A 23,864-nucleotide genomic window follows, 5' to 3' on the forward strand; every position below is an offset into this window, starting at 1 on the left:
GTAGAGGAGTGTTTTACAGTAGGGGGTTTGGTAGAGGAGTGTTTTACAGTAGGGGGTTTGGTAGAGGAGCGTTTTACAGTAGGGGGTTTGGTAGAGGAGCGTTTTACAGTAGGGGGTTTAGTAGAGGAGTGTTTTACAGTAGGGGGTTTGGTAGAGGAGTGTTTTACAGTAGGGGGTTTGGTAGAGGAGTGTTTTACAGTAGGGGGTTTGGTAGAGGAGCGTTTTACAGTAAGGGGTTTGGTAGAGGAGCGTAGCATCCATGTTATCCCTCCCTCCCTCTCTCTCTCTCTCTCTCTCCCTCCCTCCCTCCCTCCCTCCCTCCCTCCCTCCTTCATCTCACCATACTGCTGTTGAGGTTCTTGTCCACCTTGCAGAAGGTGTGTGGTGGCGTCTCTCCCTTGCCTGGGATGATGACACAGATGTCTGTGACGGCCAGGGCGGCATAGGCCTGGCTCTCCGTGGCGCGGCGATACGTCACGTAGATCCTCTGGGAGGAGGTGGAGCTTATGTTGGCAGGGCGTCCGGAGGGCGTGGTCTGGATGACGTGGCAACCCTGCTTCAACCGCTCCTTCCACTCGTACAGAACACTGGGAGGAGGAGAGGAATCTGTCATTTAGCTACGACCTTAACCCTGACCCCTGACCTCTGACCCTGCTTCAACCGCTCCTTCCACTCATACAGAACACTGTGAGGAGGAGAGGAATCTGTCATTTAGCTACGACCCTAACCCTGACCCTGACCTCTGACCCTGCTTCAACCGCTCCTTCCACTCGTACAGAACACTGGGGGGAGGAGAGGAATCTGTCATTTAGCTACGACCTCTGACCCTGCTTCAACCGCTCCTTCCACTCGTACAGAACACTGGGGGGAGGAGAGGAATCTGTCATTTAGCTACGACCTTAACCCTGACCTCTGACCCTGACCTCTGACCCTGCTTCAACCGCTCCTTCCACTCATACAGAACACTGGGAGGAGGAGAGGAATCTGTCATTTAGCTACGACCTTAACCCTGACCTCTGACCCTGACCCTGCTTCAACCGCTCCTTCCACTCGTACAGAACACTGGGAGGAGGAAAGGAATCTGTCATTTAGCTACGACCCTAACCCTGACCTCTGACCCTGACCTCTGACCCTGCTTCAACCGCTCCTTCCACTCATACAGAACACTGGGGGGAGGAGAGGAATTTGTCATTTAGCTACGACCTTAACCCTGACCTCTGACCCTGCTTCAACCGCTCCTTCCACTCGTACAGAACACTGGGAGGAGGAAAGGAATCTGTCATTTAGCTACGACCCTAACCATGACCTCTGACCCTGACCCTGCTTCAACCGCTTCCACTCCTTCCACAATATCAGTTGTTTATTCATGAAACCCTAGACCTGTTTTTTTCATTGAAGTTTTTAGGTTTATGTCCCATCCTACATTCTTTTTAAAAAAGTATCACCTAATAGCAGGGACAGCACCATCTAGTGATCAGAACCTGGTAATATCAGGATGTAGGAGGGGACATAAATGACTTCAATGACTCATTTATCTGAACAGGGGGGGGTGGACAATCTAATTGACTAAAAATACATGACATAGTATGAAGAAACAATACTCCAAGCAGCAGCTCCATACTACTAGTCAGACATAGAGAACTGATACTTTGTACTCGTTGTTGGGGTGTGGGGGTTCATGGGTGGCTTTTGACACAAAAACAAAGTCTTACTCTTTGTTAGAAAAAAAGTTTGGTCCAAATCGGATGTTGGGTACTATATTTATTGGATATTATATGAATCCTATAAATTAAAATGGCCAATTTGGATGCAATCAATAAGCTTAATTTCTCGAGATCAAATTATATTTCAACAAAATAATGTTGCAGGAATGCTAATCTTATCTTGTTTACAATTACAGAGAAAACGGTCCTGTTGTTGGACGGTGCTGTACCAAGGCTGTCTGAATTAACCAGCCTGTTATAGTTGGGTCTCCTCTCAGTCAGAGATGTGTCTAATTAACCAGCCTGTTATAGTTGGGTCTCCTCTCAGTCAGAGATGTGTCTAATTAACCAGCCTGTTATAGTTGGGTCTCTCAGTCAGAGATGTGTCTAATTAACCAGCCTGTTATAGTTGGGTCTCTCAGTCAGAGATGTGTCTAATTAACCAGCCTGTTATAGTTGGGTCTCCTCTCAGTCAGAGATGTGTCTAATTAACCAGCCTGTTATAGTTGGGTCTCTCAGTCAGAGATGTGTTTAATTAACCAGCCTGTTATAGTTGGGTCTCTCAGTCAGAGATGTGTCTAATTAACCAGCCTGTTATAGTTGGGTCTCTCAGTCAGAGATGTGTCTAATTAACCAGCCTGTTATAGTTGGGTCTCTCAGTCAGAGATGTGTCTAATTAACCAGCCTGTTATAGTTGGGTCTCTCAGTCAGAGATGTGTCTAATTAACCAGCCTGTTATAGTTGGGTCTCCTCTCAGTCAGAGATGTGTCTAATTAACCAGCCTGTTATAGTTGGATCTCCTCTCAGTCACTAAACCTGTCTTAGTTTCCTGAGGAAGTATAACTGATCTACATCTACCTACCCCGGGTCATAACTAACCCGGGTCATAACTACCCCAGGTCATAACTACCCCGGGTCATAACTACCCCAGGTCATAACTACCCCGGGTCATATCTACCCCGGGTCATAACTACCCCGGGTCATATCTACCCCGGGTCATATCTACCCCGGGTCATATCTACCCCGGGTCATATCTACCCCAGGTCCTAACTACCCCGGGTCATAACTACCCCGGGTCATAACTACCCCAGGTCATAACTACCCCAGGTCATAACTACCCCGGGTCACAACTACCCCGGGTCACAACTACCCCGGGTCACAACTACCCCGGGTCATAACTACCCCGGGTCATAACTACCCCGGGTCATAACTACCCCGGGTCATAACTACCCCAGGTCATAACTACCCCGGGTCATAACTACCCCGGGTCATAACTACCCCGGGTCACAACTACCCCGGGTCATAACTACCCCGGGTCACAACTACCCCGGGTCACAACTACCCCGGGTCACAACTATCCCGGGTCACAACCACCCCAGGTCACAACTACCCCGGGTCATATCTACCCCAGGTCATAACTACCCCGGGTCATATCTACCCCGGGTCATAACTACCCCGGGTCACAACTACCCCGGGTCATAACTACCCCGGGTCATAACTACCCCCGGGTCACAACTACCCCGGGTCATAACTACCCCGGGTCATAACTACCCCGGGTCATAACTACCCCGGGTCATAACTACCCCGGGTCACAACCACCCCGGGTCATAACTACCCCGGGTCATATCTACCCCGGGTCATAGCTACCCCGGGTCATATCTACCCCGGGTCATAACTACCCCGGGTCATATCTACCCCGGGTCATATCTACCCCAGGTCATAACTACCCCAGGTCATATCTACCCCGGTCATAACTACCCCGGGTCATATCTACCCCGGGTCATAACTACCCCGGGTCATATCTACCCCGGGTCATAACTACCCCGGGTCATAACTACCCCGGGTCATAACTACTCCGGGTCACAACTACCCCGGGTCACAACTACCCCGGGTCACAACTACCCCGGGTCACAACTACCCCGGGTCATATCTACCCCGGGTCATAACTACCCCAGGTCATAACTACCCCGGGTCATATCTACCCCAGGTCATAACTACCCCAGGTCAGTGAGTGGTGGTTTGTCTACCTACCCCAGGTCAGTGAGTGGTGGTTTGTCTACCTACCCCAGGTCAGTGAGTGGTGGTTTGTCTACCTACCCCAGGTCAGTGAGTGGTGGTTTGTCTACCTACCCCAGGTCAGTGAGTGGTGGTTTGTCTACCTACCCCAGGTCAGTGAGTGGTGGTTTGTCTACCTACCCCAGGTCAGTGAGTGGTGGTTTGTCTACCTACCCCAGGTCAGTGAGTGGTGGTTTGTCTACCTACCCCAGGTCAGTGAGTGGTGGTTTGTCTACCTACCCCAGGTCAGTGAGTGGTGGTTTGTCTACCTACCCCAGGTCAGTGAGTGGTGGTTTGTCTACCTACCCCAGGTCAGTGAGTGGTGGTTTGTCTACCTACCCCAGGTCAGTGAGTGGTGGTTTGTCTACCTACCCCAGGTCAGTGAGTGGTGGTTTGTCTACCTACCCCAGGTCAGTGAGTGGTGGTTTGTCTACCTACCCCAGGTCAGTGAGTGGTGGTTTGTCTACCTACCCCAGGTCAGTGAGTGGTGGTTTGTCTACCTACCCCAGGTCAGTGAGTGGTGGTTTGTCCCGTCCTCGTCTGTAACACAGGAAGATCTGTGGTGCCATGAGACTTCCGTTGTTCAGGTCAGCTGACAGGCCGGACGGAGTGGATTCCACGCACGTGTACCCAGGAGGCACCTCTTCCCCCAGCGAGCGCATCACCACAGCCACGTCGGTGATGGGCGGCTTGGGTTTGGCCGTCTTGTGGCAGACATCGTGGAAGTGGATCTCCTGCTCCAGTGGCGTGGAGGAGTCTGTCAGACCAGCCAGCACGAAGTAGTCTGCTACACGAGGCCCCTTGTCCTCCATCTCCCATCACTGGGTAGGTCTGGAGGAGAGAGAGATGCAGAGAGAGAGAGAGAGAGAGAGAGAGAGAGAGAGAGAGAGAGAGAGAGAGAGAGAGAAGAGAGAGAGAGAGAGAGAGAGAGAGAGAGAGAGAGAGAGAGAGAGAGAGAGAGAGAGAGAGAGAGAGAGAGAGAGAGAGAGAGAGAGAGAGAGAGAGAGAGAGAGAGAGAGAGAGAGAGAGAGAGAGAGAGAGAGAGAGAGAGAGAGAGAGAGAGAGAGAAAGAGAGAGAGAGAAAGAGAGATAAAAAGAGAGAAAGCGAGAGAGAGAGAGAGAGAGAGAGAGAGAGAGAGAGAGAGAAAGTGTGTGAGAGAGAGAGAGAGAGAGAGAGAGAGAGAGAGAGAGAGAGAGAGAGAGAGAATTGAATTGAATTGAGAGAGAGATGTATTCACCCTACACACCCTAATTGACAACCAAACAAACCAAAACAAAGGCAAAGTCTTCTCATGCTTTGTTGACTTCAAAAAAGCCTTCGACTCAATTTGGCATGAGGGTCTGCTATACAAATTGATGGAAAGTGGTGTTGGGGGTAAAACATACGACATTATAAAATCCATGTACACAAACAACAAGTGTGCGGTTAAAATTGGCAAAAAACACACACATTTCTTCACACAGGGTCGTGGGGTGAGACAGGGATGCAGCTTAAGCCCCACCCTCTTCAACATATATATCAACGAATTGGCGCAAAATGTCAAAATGTCAAATGTCTACTGTTTGCTGATGATCTGGTGCTTCTGTCACCAACCAAGGAGGGCCTACAGCAGCACCTAGATCTTCTGCACAGATTCTGTCAGACCTGGGCCCTGACAGTAAATCTCAGTAAGACCAAAATAATGGTGTTCCAAAAAAGGTCCAGTCGCCAGGACCACAAATTCCATCTAGACACTGTTGCCCTAGAGCACACAAAAAACTATACATACCTCGGCCTAAACATCAGCGCCACAGGTAACTTCCACAAAGCTGTGAACGATCTGAGAGACAAGGCAAGAAGGGCATTCTATGCCATCAAAAGGAACATAAATTTCAACATACCAATTAGGATCTGGCTAAAAATACTTGAATCAGTCATAGAGCCCATTGCCCTTTATGGTTGTGAGGTCTGGGGTCCGCTCACCAACCAAGATTTCACAAAATGGGACAAACACCAAATTGAGACTCTGCATGCAGAATTCTGCAAAAATATCCTCCGTGTACAACGTAGAACACCAAATAATGCATGCAGAGCAGAATTAGGCCGATACCCACTAATTATCAAAATCCAGAAAAGAGCCGTTAAATTCTACAACCACCAAAAAGGAAGCGATTCCCAAACCTTCCATAACAAAGCCATCACCTACAGAGAGATGAACCTGGAGAAGAGTCCCCTAAGCAAGCTGGTCCTAGGGCTCTGTTCACAAACACAAACACACCCCACAGAGCCCCAGGACAACAGCACAATTAGACCCAACCAAATCATGAGAAAACAAAAAGATAATTACTTGACACATTGGAAAGAATTAACAAAAAAACAGAGCAAACTAGAATGCTATTTGGCCCTAAACAGAGAGTACACAGTGGCAGAATACCTGACCACTGTGACTGACCCAAACTTAAGGAAAGTTTTGACTATGTACAGACTCAGTGAGCATAGCCTTGCTATTGAGAAAGGCCGCCGTAGGCAGACATGGCTCTCAAGAGAAGACAGGCTATGTGCTCACTGCCCACAAAATGAGGTGGAAACTGAGCTGCACTTCCTAACCTCCTGCCCAATGTATGACCATATTAGAGAGACATATTTCCCACAGATTACACAGATCCACAAAGAATTTGAAAACAAATCCAATTTTGATAAACTCCCATATCTACTGGGAGAAATTCCACAGTGTGCCATCACAGCAGCAAGATTTGTGACCTGTTGCCACAAGAAAAGGGCAACCAGTGAAGAACAAACACCATTGTAAATACAACCCATATTTATGCTTATTTATTTTAACTTGTGTGCTTTAACCATTTGTACATTGTTACAACACTGTATATATATAATATAACATTTGTAATGTCTTTATTGTTTTGAAACTTCTGTATGTGTAATGTTTACTGTTAATTTGTATTGTTTATTTCACTTTTGTATAATATCTACCTCACTTGCTTTGGCAATGTTAACACATGTTTCCCATGCCAATAAAGCCCCTTGAATTGAATTGAATTGAATTGAGAGAGAGAGAGAGAGAGAGAGAGAGAGAGAGAGAGAGAGAGAGAGAGAGAGAGAGAGAGAGAGAGAGAGAGAGAGAGAGAGAGAGAGAGAGAGAGAGAGAATTAGCATGCTACCTACAAAGCACATTGTCCTCCATCTCCCATCCCCACACTCTGGGTCTGCACAGAGAGAGAGTATACACACTACCGGTCAAAAGTTTTACCACATCTACTCATTCAAAGGCTTTTCTTTATTATTACTATTTTCTACGTTGTAGAATAATAGTGAAGACATCAAAACCATGAAATAACACATATGGATACGTGTAGTAACCAAAAAAGTGTTAAACAAATCAAAATATATTTTATATTTGAGATTCTTCAAAGTAGCCACCCTTTGCCTTGATGACAGCTTTGCACACTCTTGGCATTCTCTCAACCAGCTTCATAAGGTTGTCACCTGGAATGCATTTAAATTAAAAGGTGTGCCTTCCTAAAAGTTCATTTGTGGAATTTCTTTCCTTCTTAATGCGATTGAGCCAATCAGTTGTGTTGTGACAAGGTAGGGGTGGTATACAGAAGATGGCCCTATTTGGTAAAAGGCCAAGTCCATATTATGGCAAGAACAGCCATAACACACACACGCAGCCATAACACACAGTCATAACACACGCAGCCATAACACACACACACACACACACCATAACACACACACACACACACACACACACACACACACACACACACACACACACACACACACACACACACACACACACACACACACACACACACACACACACACATCATGGGAAGGGAGAGTGTACTAGGGGAAGGGAGAGTGTACTAGGAGAAGAGTGTACTAGGGGAAGAGAGTGTACTAGGAGAGAGTGTACTAGGGGAAGAGAGTGTACTAGGGGAAGAGGGAGTGTACTAGGGGAAGGGAGAGTGTACTAGGTGAAGAGAGAGTGTACTAGGGGAAGAGAGAGTGTACTAGGGGAAGAGAGAGTGTACTAGGGGAAGAGAGAGTGTACTAGGAGAGAGTGTACTAGGAGAAGAGAGAGTGAACTAGGGGAAGAGAGAGTGTACTAGGGGAAGAGAGAGGGAACTAGGGGAAGAGAGAGGGAACTAGGGGAAGAGAGTGTACTAGGAGAAGAGAGAGTGAACTAGGAGAAGGGAGAGTGTACTAGGAGAGAGTGTACTAGGAGAAGAGAGAGTGAACTAGGGGAAGAGAGAGTGTACTAGGAGAAGAGAGAGTGAACTAGGAGAAGAGAGAGTGAACTAGGGGAAGAGAGAGTGAACTAGGAGAAGAGAGAGTGAACTAGGAGAAGAGATAGTGTACTAGGGGAAGGGAGAGTGAACTAGGGGAAGAGAGAGTGAACTAGGGGAAGAGGGATTGTACTAGGGGAAGAGAGAGTGAACTAGGGGAAGAGAGAGTGTACTAGGGGAAGAGAGAGTGAACTAGGGGAAGAGAGAGTGTACTAGGGGAAGAGAGAGTGAACTAGGGGAAGAGAGAGTGTACTAGGGGAAGAGAGAGTGTACTAGGAGAAGAGAGAGTGTACTAGGAGAAGAGAGAGTGAACTAGGAGAAGAGAGAGTGAACTAGGGGAAGAGAGAGTGAACTAGGGGAAGAGAGAGTGAACTAGGGGAAGAGAGAGTGTACTAGGGGAAGAGAGAGTGAATTAGGAGAAGAGAGAGTGAACTAGGGGAAGAGAGAGTGTACTAGGAGAAGAGAGTGTACTTGGGGAAGAGAGAGTGTACTAGGAGAAGAGAGTGTACTTGGAGAAGAGAGTGAACTAGGGGAAGAGAGAGTGTACTAGGAGAAGAGAGAGTGTACTAGGAGAAGAGAGAGTGTACTAGGAGAAGAGAGAGTGAACTAGGAGAAGAGAGAGTGTACTAGGAGAAGAGAGAGTGTACTAGGGGAAGGGAGAGTGAACTAGGAGAAGAGAGAGTGTACTAGGAGAAGGGAGAGTGTACTAGGAGAAGAGAGAGTGAACTAGGAAAAGAGAGAGTGAACTAGGGGAAGGGAGTGAACTAGGGGAAGGGAGTGTACTAAGGGAAGGGAGAGTGTACTAGGAGAAGAGAGTGTACTAGGAGAAGAGAGAGTGAACTAGGGGAAGAGAGAGTGAACTAGGGGAAGAGAGAGTGTACTAGGAGAAGAGAGAGTGTACTAGGGGAAGGGAGTGTGAACTAGGGGAAGGGAGTGTACTAGGGGAAGGGAGTGTACTAGGGGAAGGGAGTGTACTAGGGGAAGGGAGTGTGTGTACATGAAAGAGCGTGACAAAGTGTGTGTGTCAGTGTGTGACTGCATCAGGAGGTCCACTGTTGCTGCAGTGTGGTTCCCTGACTTCCCTCATATCGTGGGCCCTGAGAGACAGTGTGGTTCCCTGACTTCCCTCATATCGTGGCCCCTGAGAGACAGTGTGGTTCCCTGACTTCCCTCATATCGTGGCCCCTGAGAGACAGTGTGGTTCCCTGACTTCCCTCATATCGTGGCCCCTGAGAGACAGTGTGGTTCCCTGACTTCCCTCATATCGTGGCCCCTGAGAGACAGTGTGGTTCCCTGACTTCCCTCATATCGTGGCCCCTGAGAGACAGTGTGGTTCCCTGACTTCCCTCATATCGTGGCCCCTGAGAGACAGTGTGGTTCCCTGACTTCCCTCATATCACTGAGCAGAGCTGACCTGACCCGGCCCGAGTCTCAACTACACATGTGATAAGTAACCGGCTTGCCAGAGACCTAGGCTTTAGCTCAGTGGGCTAACAGTCCCAGGCAGTGACTGTGTCTGGAGTCCCCCTTTAAGGTAAGGACGGTGCAGAGAGCGTCGGCTGGACTATGTTGACTCGAGACAGGATCAAATGACTTACATTTTATGGAATACCCTGCTGGATATCTGTACCGTAACAAGCTGACCACAGTACATTGTGTATTGTGTTCAACCCCAGAGACAGAGCCAAGACAAAGCTGAATGTCCTTCAGTCTGTATTATCTCACAGCCAGGGAGAACGCAATGATGATGTGTAATAGGAGAGAAAGGACAGGGTGAACAAGCATCTCTCTCTCTCTCTCTCTCTCTCTCTCTCTCTCTCTCTCTCTCTCTCTCTCTCTCTCTCTCTCTCTCTCTCTCTCTCTCTCTCTCTCTCTCTCTCTCTCTCTCTCTCTCTCTCTCTCTCCCTCTCTCTATCTCTCTCTATCTCTCTCTTTCACTCTCTCTCTCTCTCTCTCTCTCTCTCTCTCTCTCTCTCTCTCTCTCTCTCTCTCTCTCTCTCTCTCTCTGTCTCTCTCTCTCTCTCTCTCCCTGCGTCTCTCTCTCTCTGTCTCTCTCTCTCTCTGTCTCTCTCTCTCTCTGCCTCTCTCTCTCTGTGTCTCTCTCTCTCTGTCTCTCTCTCTCTGTGTCTCTCTCTGTCTCTCTCTCTCTGTCTCTCTCTCTGTGTCTCTCTCTCTGTGTCTCTCTCTGTCTCTCTCTCTCTGTCTCTCTCTCTCTCTCTCTCTCTCTGTGTCTCTCTCTGTCTCTCTCTCTCTCTCTCTCTCTCTCTCTCTCTCTCTCTCTCTCTCTCTCTCTCTCTCTCTCTCTCTCTCTCTCTCTCTCTGTCTCTCTCTATCTGTCTCTCTCTCTGTCTCTCTCTCTCTCTCTCTCTCTCTCTCTCTCTCTCTCTCTCTGTCTCTCTCTCTCTGTCTCTCTCTCTGTGTCTCTCTCTGTCTCTGTCTCTCTCTCTCTCTCTCTCTCTCTCTGTCTCTCTCTCTGTCTCTCTCTCTCTGTCTCTCTCTCTCTGTCTCTCTCTCTCTGTCTCTCTCTCTCTGTCAATTCAATTCAATTCAATTCAATTGACTTTATTGACATGGCAAGTTATTATTACTTACATTGTCAAAGTATACATATCGAAAAATTTAAATAAAATATATATGTATATATATACACAAAATATATATATATTTATATATAAATAAATGGTGGGACTAACAGTAATAATAATAGTAGTAGTGGACATGGGATTACCATTAATAACAGCTACAACAACAATATTAATCAGAACAACAATACATTAAAGCAACAGTAGTAGACCAGTGTCAACATGACTGAGAAGACACATGACCTGGTACGAAAGACAAAACAAAACTAAGCTAAATGGGAAATATTATCAACATTTCTTTGCATTTTTCACTGGCTGTCCCTCAGGCTGTGGCAGGAGGACACATATTTGGCTGCCAAAACTGCACATTTTGGCTTTTCACCCAACAAATATTTGAATTTTTCTTCATCTTTTATAGTTTCAAATTCTTTGTATTGAATTATAATTTTGGGAAAGAAATATGCTCTTAGGTCTGAGTATTTGTCACAGTGTAGTAGGAAATGCACTTCTGTCTCTACCTCTCCCCTGGAGCAGAGTGAGCACAGCCTGTCCTCTCTGGGCAGCCAGGTTTGTCTGTGACGACCGGTCTCTATAGCCAGACTGTGCTCACTGAGTCTGTACCTAGTCAATGTTTTCCTCAGTTTTCTATCAGTCACAGTGGTCAGATAGTCTGCCACCATGTACTGTCTGTTTAGAGCCAAATAGCATTGAAGTTTACTTTGATTTTTTGTGGTGTCTTTCCAATAGGTTATATATTTTTCTTTTTGTTTTGTGATGATTTGGTTGGGCCAGATTTTCTGAGTGCTGTCCCGAGGCTCTATGGGGTTGGTTTGGGTTGGTGAACTGAGCCTCAGAACCAGCTGGCTGAGGGGACTCTTCTCTGGTTTCATCTCTTGACATTGTAGAGCTGTGTGATGGAATGTTTTAGGGTCACTTGTTTTTAGATGGTTGTAAAATTTGATGGCTCTTTTTTCTATTCGAATGAGGAGGGGATCTGTCTCTCTCTCTGTGTCTCTCTCTGTCTCTGTCTCTCTCTCTCTCTCTCTCTCTCTGTCTCTCTCTCTGTCTCTCTCTCCCTGCGTCTCTCTCTCTCTGTCTCTCTCTCTCTGTCTCTCTCTCTCTGTCTCTCTCTCTGTGTCTCTCTCTGTCTCTCTCTCTCTCTCTCTCTCTCTCTGCGTCTCTCTCTCTCTCTCTCTGTCTCTCTCTCTCTGTCTCTCTCTCTCTGTCTCTCTCTCTGTCTCTCTCTCTGTGTCTCTCTCTCTGCGTCTCTCTCTGTGTCTCTCTCTCTGCGTCTCTCTCTCTCTCTCTCTGTGTCTCTCTCTGTGTCTCTCTCTCTGTCTCTCTCTCTGTGTCTCTCTCTCTGCGTCTCTCTCTCTCTCTCTGTGTCTCTCTCTCTCTCTCTCTCTCTCTGTGTCTCTCTCTCTGTGTCTCTCTCTCTGCGTCTCTCTCTCTCTCTCTCTGTGTCTCTCCCTGTCTCTCTCTCTCTGAAACGGCCTCATCGACCCTAGTTTTAGAGAGGACCAGTTAGCATATTGCCAACACAGAGCCAAAACATTTAGCCACATCTAGGTTACCACACCCAGGATAATTATCCCCTCCTCTCCACACCCTCTGACTCCATCAGCCTGGCATCACAAGCCTTCATCACGCTGACTACAGAATTATTTAGAAATGAAATAAACAGAGAGAGAGACAGAGAGAGAGACTCCACAATCCCATATTAGAAATCTGTATCTAATAGAAGGAGAAGAGAGGGAGAGAGGAGAGGGGAGGGGAGGAGAAGAGAGGAGTGGGAGAGAGGAGAGGGGAGGGGAGGAGAAGAGAGGAGAAGAGAGGAGTGGGAGAGAGGAGAGGGGAGGGGAGGAGAAGAGAGGAGTGGGAGAGAGGAGAGGGGAGGGGAGGAGAAGAGAGGAGAAGAGAGGAGTGGGAGAGACGAGAGGGGAGGGGAGGGGAGGAGAGGAGAAGAGAGGAGTGGGAGAGAGGAGAGGGGAGGGGAGGGGAGGAGAGGAGAAGAGAGGAGTGGGAGAGACGAGAGGGGAGGGGAGGGGAGGAGAGGAGAAGAGAGGAGTGGGAGAGAGGAGAGGGGAGGGGAGGAGAAGAGAGGAGTGGGAGAGAGGAGACGGGAGGGGAGGAGAAGAGAGGAGAAGAGAGGAGTGGGAGAGAGGAGAGGGGAGGGGAGGAGAAGAGAGGAGTGGGAGAGAGGAGACGGGAGGGGAGGAGAAGAGAGGAGAAGAGAGGAGTGGGAGAGAGGAGAGGGGAGGGGAGGAGAAGAGAGGAGTGGGAGAGAGGAGAGATGAGGGGAGGAGAAGAGATGAGAGGAGTGGGAGAGATGAGAGGGGGGAGAAGAGAGGAGAAGAGAGGAGTGGGAGAGAGGAGAGGGGAGGGGGGGAGAAGAGAGGGAGAGAGAGGAGAGGGGAGGGGAGAGGAGAAGAAGAGAGGGAGAGAGAGAGGAGAGGGGAGGGGAGGAGAAGAGAGGGGAGGAGAAGAGAGGAGTGGGAGAGAGGAGAGGGGAGGGGAGGAGAAGAGAGGAGTGGGAGAGGGGGGGGGAGTAGAGAGGAGTGGGAGAGAGGAGAGGGGAGGAGAAGAGAGGAGAAGAGAGGAGTGGGAGAGAGGGGAGGGGAGGAGAAGAGAGGAGTGGGAGAGAGGAGAGGGGAGGAGAAGAGAGGAGAAGAGAGGAGTGTGAGATAGGAGAGGGGAGGGGAGGAGAAGAGAGGAGTGGGAGAGAGGAGATGGGAGGAGAAGAGAGGAGTGGGAGAGAGGAGAGGGGAGGAGAAGAGAGGAGTGGGAGAGAGGAGAGGGGAGGAGAAGAGAGGAGTGGGAGAGAGGAGAGGGGAGGGGAGGAGAAGAGAGGAGTGGGAGAGAGGGGAGGGGAGGAGAAGAGAGGAGTGGGAGAGAGGAGAGGGGAGGAGAAGAGAGGAGTGGGAGAGAGGAGAGGGGAGGAGAAGAGAGGAGTGGGGAGGGGAGGGGAGGAGAAGAGAGGAGTGGGAGAGAGGGGAGGGGAGGGGAGGAGAAGAGAGGAGTGGGGAGGGGAGGGGAGGAGAAGAGAGGAGTGGGAGAGAGGAGAGATGAGGGGAGGAGAAGAGATGAGAGGAGTGGGAGAGATGAGAGGGGGGAGAAGAGAGGAGAAGAGAGGAGAGGGGAGGGGAGGGGAGGAGAAGAGAGGAGTGGGAGAGAGGGGAGGGGAGGAGAAGAGAGGAGTGGGAGAGAGGAGAGGGGAGGAGAAGAGAGGAGTGGGAGAGAGGAGAGGGGAGGAGAAGAGAGGAGTGGGAGAGAGGAGAGGGGAGGGGAGGAGAAGAGAGGAGTGGGAGAGAGGATAAATTACAGCCTGCTCTCCAGGGTTAGCTCTGTGTGTCAGGGAGTTGAATGATGACTCTGGTTTAGTGAAGAAAAATTAAGACTTCCTGAAATCTAACACCAGTCTGACACCACCACACCTCAACAACAGCCATATAACATGACAGACACCACCTCAACAACAGCCATATAACATGACAGACACCACCTCAACAACAGCCATATAACATGACAGACACCACCTCAACAACAGCCATATAACATGACAGACACCACCTCAACAACAGCCATATAACATGACAGACACCTCCTCAACAACAGCCATATAACATGACAGACACCACCTCAACAACAGCCATATAACATGACAGACACCTCAACAACAGCCATATAACATGACAGACACCACCCCAAAAACAGCCATATAACATGACAGACACCTCAACAACAGCCATATACAGTGGGGAGAACAAGTATTTGATACACTGCCGATATTGCAGGTTTTCCTACTTACAAAGCACGTAGAGGTCTGTAATTTTTATCATAGGTACACTTCAACTGTGAGAGACGGAATCCAAAACAAAAATCCAGAAAATCACATTGTATGATTTTTAAGTAATTAATTTGCATTTTATTGCATGACATAAGTATTTGATCACCTACCAACCAGTAAGAATTCCGGCTCTCACAGACCTGTTAGTTTTTCTTTAAGAAGCCCTCCTGTTCTCCACTCATTACCTGTATTAACTGCACCTGTTTGAACTCGTTACCTGTATAAAAGACACCTGTCCACAACCTCAATCAAACAGACTCCAACCTCTCCACAATGGCCAAGACCAGAGAGCTGTGTAAGGATATCAGGGTTAAATTGTAGACCTGCACAAGGCTGGGATGGGCTACAGGACAATAGGCAAGCAGCTTGGTGAGAAGGCAACAACTGTTGGCGCAATTATTAGAAAATGGAAGAAGTTCAAGATGACGGTCAATCACCCTCGGTCTGGGGCTCCATGCAAGATCTCACCTCGTGGGACATCAATGATCATGAGGAAGGTGAGGGATCAGCCAGAACTACACGGCAGGACCTGGTCAATGACCTGAAGAGAGCTGGGACCACAGTCTCAAAGAAAACCATTAGTAACACACTACGCCGTCATGGATTAAAATCCTGCAGCGCACGCAAGGTCCCCCTGCTCAAGCCAGCGCATGTCCAGGCCCGTCTGAAGTTTGCCAATGACCATCTGGATGATCCAGAGGAGGAATGGGAGAAGGTCATGTGGTCTGTTGAGACAAAAATTGAGCTTTTTGGTCTAAACTCCACTCGCCGTGTTTGGAGGAAGAAGAAGGATGAGTACAACCCCAAGATCACCATCCCAACCGTGAAGCATGGAGGTGGAAACATCATTCTTTGGGGATGCTTTTCTGCAAAGGGGACAGGACGACTGCACCGTATTGAAGGGAGGATGGATGGGGCCATGTATCGCGAGATCTTGGCCAACAACCTCCTTCCCTCAGTAAGAGCATTGAAGATGGGTCGTGGCTGGGTCTTCCAGCATGACAACGACCCGAAACACACAGCCAGGGCAACTAAGGAGTGGCTCCGTAAGAAGCATCTCAAGGTCCTGGAGTGGCCTAGCCAGTCTCCAGACCTGAACCCAATAGAAAATCTTTGGAGGGAGCTGAAAGTCCGTATTGCCCAGCGACAGCCCCGAAAACTGAAGGATCTGGAGAAGGTCTGTATGGAGGAGTGGGCCAAAATCCCTGCTGCAGTGTGTGCAAACCTGGTCAAGAACTACAGGAAACGTATGATCTCTGTAATTGCAAACAAAGGTTTCTGTACCAAATATTAAGTTCTGCTTTTCTGATGTATCAAATACTTATGTCATGCAATAAAATGCAAATGAATTACTTAAAAATCATACAATGTGATTTTCTGGATTTTTGTTTTAGATTCCGTCTCTCACAGTTGAAGTGTACCTATGATAAAAATTACAGACCTCTACATGCTTTGTAAGTAGGAAAACCTGCAAAATCGGCAGTGTATCAAATACTTGTTCTCCCCACTGTAACATGACAGACACCTCAACAACAGCCATATAACATGACAGACACCACCCCAACAACAGCCATATAACATGACAGACACCACCCCAACAACAGCCATATAACATGACAGACACCACCCCAACAACAGCCATATAACATGACAGAAAACACCTCAACAACAGCCATATAACATGACAGACAGCACCTCAACAACAGCCATATAACATGACAGACACCACCCCAACAACAGCCATATAACATGACAGACACCACCTCAACAACAGCCATATAACATGACAGACACCTCAACAACAGCCATATAACATGACAGACACCACCCCAACAACAGCCATATAACATGACAGACACCTCAACAACAGCCATATAACATGACAGACACCACCTCAACAACAGCCATATAACATGACAGACACCACCCCAACAACAGCCATATAACATGACAGACACCCCAACAACAGCCATATAACATGACAGACACCTCAACAACAGCCATATAACATGACAGACACCTCAACTACAGCCATATAACATGACAGACACCTTAACAACAACCATATAACATGACAGACACCTCAACTACAGCCATATAACATGACAGACACCTCAACAACAGCCATATAACATGACAGACACCACCTCAACAACAGCCATATAACATGACAGACACCACCTCAACAACAGCCATATAACATGACAGACACCACCTCAACAACAGCCATATAACATGACAGACACCACCTCAACAACAGCCATATAACATGACAGACACCTCAACAACAGCCATATAACATAACAGACACCACCTCAACAACAGCCATATAACATGACAGACACCACCCCAACAACAGCCATATAACATGACAGACACCACCTCAACAACAGCCATATAACATGACAGACACCACCCCAACAACAGCCATATAACATGACAGACACCACCTCAACAACAGCCATATAACATGACAGACACCACCTCAACAACAGCCATATAACATGACAGACACCACCTCAACAACAGCCATATAACATGACAGACACCACCTCAACAACAGCCATATAACATGACAGACACCACCCCAACAACAGCCATATAACATGACAGACACCTCAACAACAGCCATATAACATGACAGACACCACCTCAACAACAGCCATATAACATGACAGACACCTCCTCAACAACAGCCATATAACATGACAGACACCACCTCAACAACAGCCATATAACATGACAGACACCACCTCAACAACAGCCATATAACATGACAGACACCACCTCAACAACAGCCATATAACATGACAGACACCTCAACAACAGCCATATAACATGACAGACACCACCACAACAACAGCCATATAACATGACAGACACCCCAACAACAGCCATATAACATGACAGACACCTCAACAACAGCCATATAACATGACAGACACCACCTCAACAACAGCCATATAACATGACAGACACCTCAACAACAGCCATATAACATGACAGACACCACCACAACAACAGCCATATAACATGACAGACACCTCAACAACAGCCATATAACATGACAGACACCTCAACAACAGCCATATAACATGACAGACACCACCACAACAACAGCCATATAACATGACAGACACCTCAACAACAGCCATATAACATGACAGACACCTCAACAACAGCCATATAACATGACAGACACCTCAACAACAGCCATATAACATGACAGACACCTCAACAACAGCCATATAACATGACAGACACCACCTCAACAACAGCCATATAACATGACAGACACCACCACAACAACAGCCATATAACATGACAGACACCTCAACAACAGCCATATAACATGACAGACACCTCAACAACAGCCATATAACATGACAGACACCACCACAACAACAGCCATATAACATGACAGACACCTCAACAACAGCCATATAACATGACAGACACCTCAACAACAGCCATATAACATGACAGACACCTCAACAACAGCCATATAACATGACAGACACCACCACAACAACAGCCATATAACATGACAGACACCTCAACAACAGCCATATAACATGACAGACACCACCTCAACAACAGCCATATAACATGACAGACACCTCAACAACAGCCATATAACATGACAGACACCACCACAACAACAGCCATATAACATGACAGACACCTCAACTACAGCCATATAACATGACAGACACCTCAACAACAGCCATATAACATGACAGACACCTCAACTACAGCCATATAACATGACAGACACCTCAACAACAGCCATATAACATGACAGACACCTCAACAACAGCCATATAACATGACAGACACCTCAACAACAGCCATATAACATGACAGACACCACCTCAACAACAGCCATATAACATGACAGACACCTCAACAACAGCCATATAACATGACAGACACCACCTCAACAACAGCCATATAACATGACAGACACCTCCTCAACAACAGCCATATAACATGACAGACACCACCTCAACAACAGCCATATAACATGACAGACACCACCCCAACAACAGCCATATAACATGACAGACACCACCTCAACAACAGCCATATAACATGACAGACACCACCTCAACAACAGCCATATAACATGACAGACACCACCTCAACAACAGCCATATAACATAACAGACACCACCTCAACAACAGCCATATAACATGACAGACACCACCCCAACAACAGCCATATAACATGACAGACACCTCAACAACAGCCATATAACATGACAGACACCACCTCAACAACAGCCATATAACATGACAGACACCTCCTCAACAACAGCCATATAACATGACAGACACCACCTCAACAACAGCCATATAACATGACAGACACCACCTCAACAACAGCCATATAACATGACAGACACCACCTCAACAACAGCCATATAACATGACAGACACCACCTCAACAACAGCCATATAACATGACAGACACCTCAACAACAGCCATATAACATGACAGACACCACCACAACAACAGCCATATAACATGACAGACACCCCAACAACAGCCATATAACATGACAGACACCTCAACAACAGCCATATAACATGACAGACACCACCTCAACAACAGCCATATAACATGACAGACACCTCAACAACAGCCATATAACATGACAGACACCACCTCAACAACAGCCATATAACATGACAGACACCTCAACAACAGCCATATAACATGACAGACACCTCAACAACAGCCATATAACATGACAGACACCACCACAACAACAGCCATATAACATGACAGACACCTCAACAACAGCCATATAACATGACAGACACCTCAACAACAGCCATATAACATGACAGACACCTCAACAACAGCCATATAACATGACAGACACCTCAACAACAGCCATATAACATGACAGACACCACCTCAACAACAGCCATATAACATGACAGACACCACCACAACAACAGCCATATAACATGACAGACACCTCAACAACAGCCATATAACATGACAGACACCTCAACAACAGCCATATAACATGACAGACACCACCACAACAACAGCCATATAACATGACAGACACCTCAACAACAGCCATATAACATGACAGACACCTCAACAACAGCCATATAACATGACAGACACCTCAACAACAGCCATATAACATGACAGACACCACCACAACAACAGCCATATAACATGACAGACACCTCAACAACAGCCATATAACATGACAGACACCACCTCAACAACAGCCATATAACATGACAGACACCTCAACAACAGCCATATAACATGACAGACACCTCAACAACAGCCATATAACATGACAGACACCACCACAACAACAGCCATATAACATGACAGACACCTCAACAACAGCCATATAACATGACAGACACCTCAACAACAGCCATATAACATGACAGACACCTCAACAACAGCCATATAACATGACAGACACCACCACAACAACAGCCATATAACATGACAGACACCTCAACAACAGCCATATAACATGACAGACACCACCTCAACAACAGCCATATAACATGACAGACACCTCAACAACAGCCATATAACATGACAGACACCACCACAACAACAGCCATATAACATGACAGACACCTCAACTACAGCCATATAACATGACAGACACCTCAACAACAGCCATATAACATGACAGACACCTCAACTACAGCCATATAACATGACAGACACCTCAACAACAGCCATATAACATGACAGACACCTCAACAACAGCCATATAACATGACAGACACCTCAACAACAGCCATATAACATGACAGACACCACCTCAACAACAGCCATATAACATGACAGACACCTCAACAACAGCCATATAACATGACAGACACCACCTCAACAACAGCCATATAACATGACAGACACCTCCTCAACAACAGCCATATAACATGACAGACACCACCTCAACAACAGCCATATAACATGACAGACACCACCCCAACAACAGCCATATAACATGACAGACACCACCTCAACAACAGCCATATAACATGACAGACACCACCTCAACAACAGCCATATAACATGACAGACACCACCTCAACAACAGCCATATAACATGACAGACACCACCTCAACAACAGCCATATAACATGACAGACACCACCCCAACAACAGCCATATAACATGACAGACACCTCAACAACAGCCATATAACATGACAGACACCACCTCAACAACAGCCATATAACATGACAGACACCTCCTCAACAACAGCCATATAACATGACAGACACCACCTCAACAACAGCCATATAACATGACAGACACCACCTCAACAACAGCCATATAACATGACAGACACCACCTCAACAACAGCCATATAACATGACAGACACCACCTCAACAACAGCCATATAACATGACAGACACCTCAACAACAGCCATATAACATGACAGACACCACCACAACAACAGCCATATAACATGACAGACACCCCAACAACAGCCATATAACATGACAGACACCTCAACAACAGCCATATAACATGACAGACACCACCTCAACAACAGCCATATAACATGACAGACACCTCAACAACAGCCATATAACATGACAGACACCACCTCAACAACAGCCATATAACATGACAGACACCTCAACAACAGCCATATAACATGACAGACACCTCAACAACAGCCATATAACATGACAGACACCACCACAACAACAGCCATATAACATGACAGACACCTCAACAACAGCCATATAACATGACAGACACCTCAACAACAGCCATATAACATGACAGACACCTCAACAACAGCCATATAACATGACAGACACCTCAACAACAGCCATATAACATGACAGACACCACCTCAACAACAGCCATATAACATGACAGACACCACCACAACAACAGCCATATAACATGACAGACACCTCAACAACAGCCATATAACATGACAGACACCTCAACAACAGCCATATAACATGACAGACACCACCACAACAACAGCCATATAACATGACAGACACCTCAACAACAGCCATATAACATGACAGACACCTCAACAACAGCCATATAACATGACAGACACCTCAACAACAGCCATATAACATGACAGACACCACCACAACAACAGCCATATAACATGACAGACACCTCAACAACAGCCATATAACATGACAGACACCACCTCAACAACAGCCATATAACATGACAGACACCTCAACAACAGCCATATAACATGACAGACACCACCACAACAACAGCCATATAACATGACAGACACCTCAACTACAGCCATATAACATGACAGACACCTCAACAACAGCCATATAACATGACAGACACCTCAACTACAGCCATATAACATGACAGACACCTCAACAACAGCCATATAACATGACAGACACCTCAACAACAGCCATATAACATGACAGACACCTCAACAACAGCCATATAACATGACAGACACCACCTCAACAACAGCCATATAACATGACAGACACCTCAACAACAGCCATATAACATGACAGACACCACCTCAACAACAGCCATATAACATGACAGACACCACCCCAACAACAGCCATATAACATGACAGACACCACCCCAACAACAGCCATATAACATGACAGACACCTCAACAACAGCCATATAACATGACAGACACCACCTCAACAACAGCCATATAACATGACAGACACCACCTCAACAACAGCCATATAACATGACAGACACCACCCCAACAACAGCCATATAACATGACAGACACCTCACCAACAGCCATATAACATGACAGACACCACCTCAACAACAGCCATATAACATGACAGACACCTCCTCAACAACAGCCATATAACATGACAGACACCACCTCAACAACAGCCATATAACATGACAGACACCACCTCAACAACAGCCATATAACATGACAGACACCACCTCAACAACAGCCATATAACATGACAGACACCTCAACAACAGCCATATAACATGACAGACACCACCACAACAACAGCCATATAACATGACAGACACCCCAACAACAGCCATATAACATGACAGACACCTCAACAACAGCCATATAACATGACAGACACCACCTCAACAACAGCCATATAACATGACAGACACCTCAACAACAGCCATATAACATGACAGACACCACCTCAACAACAGCCATATAACATGACAGACACCTCAACAACAGCCATATAACATGACAGACACCTCAACAACAGCCATATAACATGACAGACACCACCACAACAACAGCCATATAACATGACAGACACCTCAACAACAGCCATATAACATGACAGACACCTCAACAACAGCCATATAACATGACAGACACCTCAACAACAGCCATATAACATGACAGACACCTCAACAACAGCCATATAACATGACAGACACCACCTCAACAACAGCCATATAACATGACAGACACCACCACAACAACAGCCATATAACATGACAGACACCTCAACAACAGCCATATAACATGACAGACACCTCAACAACAGCCATATAACATGACAGACACCACCACAACAACAGCCATATAACATGACAGACACCTCAACAACAGCCATATAACATGACAGACACCTCAACAACAGCCATATAACATGACAGACACCTCAACAACAGCCATATAACATGACAGACACCACCACAACAACAGCCATATAACATGACAGACACCTCAACAACAGCCATATAACATGACAGACACCACCTCAACAACAGCCATATAACATGACAGACACCTCAACAACAGCCATATAACATGACAGACACCACCACAACAACAGCCATATAACATGACAGACACCTCAACTACAGCCATATAACATGACAGACACCTCAACAACAGCCATATAACATGACAGACACCTCAACTACAGCCATATAACATGACAGACACCTCAACAACAGCCATATAACATGACAGACACCTCAACAACAGCCATATAACATGACAGACACCTCAACAACAGCCATATAACATGACAGACACCACCTCAACAACAGCCATATAACATGACAGACACCTCAACAACAGCCATATAACATGACAGACACCACCACAACAACAGCCATATAACATGACAGACACCTCAACAACAGCCATATAACATGACAGACACCTCAACAACAGCCATATAACATGACAGACACCACCACAACAACAGCCATATAACATGACAGACACCTCAACAACAGCCATATAACATGACAGACACCTCAACAACAGCCATATAACATGACAGACACCTCAACAACAGCCATATAACATGACAGACACCACCACAACAACAGCCATATAACATGACAGACACCTCAACAACAGCCATATAACATGACAGACACCAC

General features: G+C 46.7%; 1 protein-coding gene across 1 annotated transcript in view; it reads right to left on the reverse strand.

Moving 5' to 3' along the window:
• Window positions 1–331: 331 nt before the first annotated feature.
• LOC139575132 (C-myc promoter-binding protein-like) overlaps window positions 332–23,864 on the reverse strand; it is a 96,678-nt gene continuing 73,145 nt past the window's right edge. The window contains exons 2-3 of the mRNA XM_071400135.1: window positions 4,263–4,589; window positions 332–587 (exon numbers count right to left, since the gene is read on the reverse strand). Of these exons, the coding sequence (XP_071256236.1) occupies window positions 332–587; window positions 4,263–4,570 (564 nt within the window). The 5' untranslated portion in view covers window positions 4,571–4,589. The remainder of the gene's footprint in view (window positions 588–4,262; window positions 4,590–23,864) is intronic.

Source organism: Salvelinus alpinus, chromosome 5 (assembly GCF_045679555.1).
Source record: "Salvelinus alpinus chromosome 5, SLU_Salpinus.1, whole genome shotgun sequence".
NCBI classification, from domain to species: domain Eukaryota; kingdom Metazoa; phylum Chordata; class Actinopteri; order Salmoniformes; family Salmonidae; genus Salvelinus; species Salvelinus alpinus.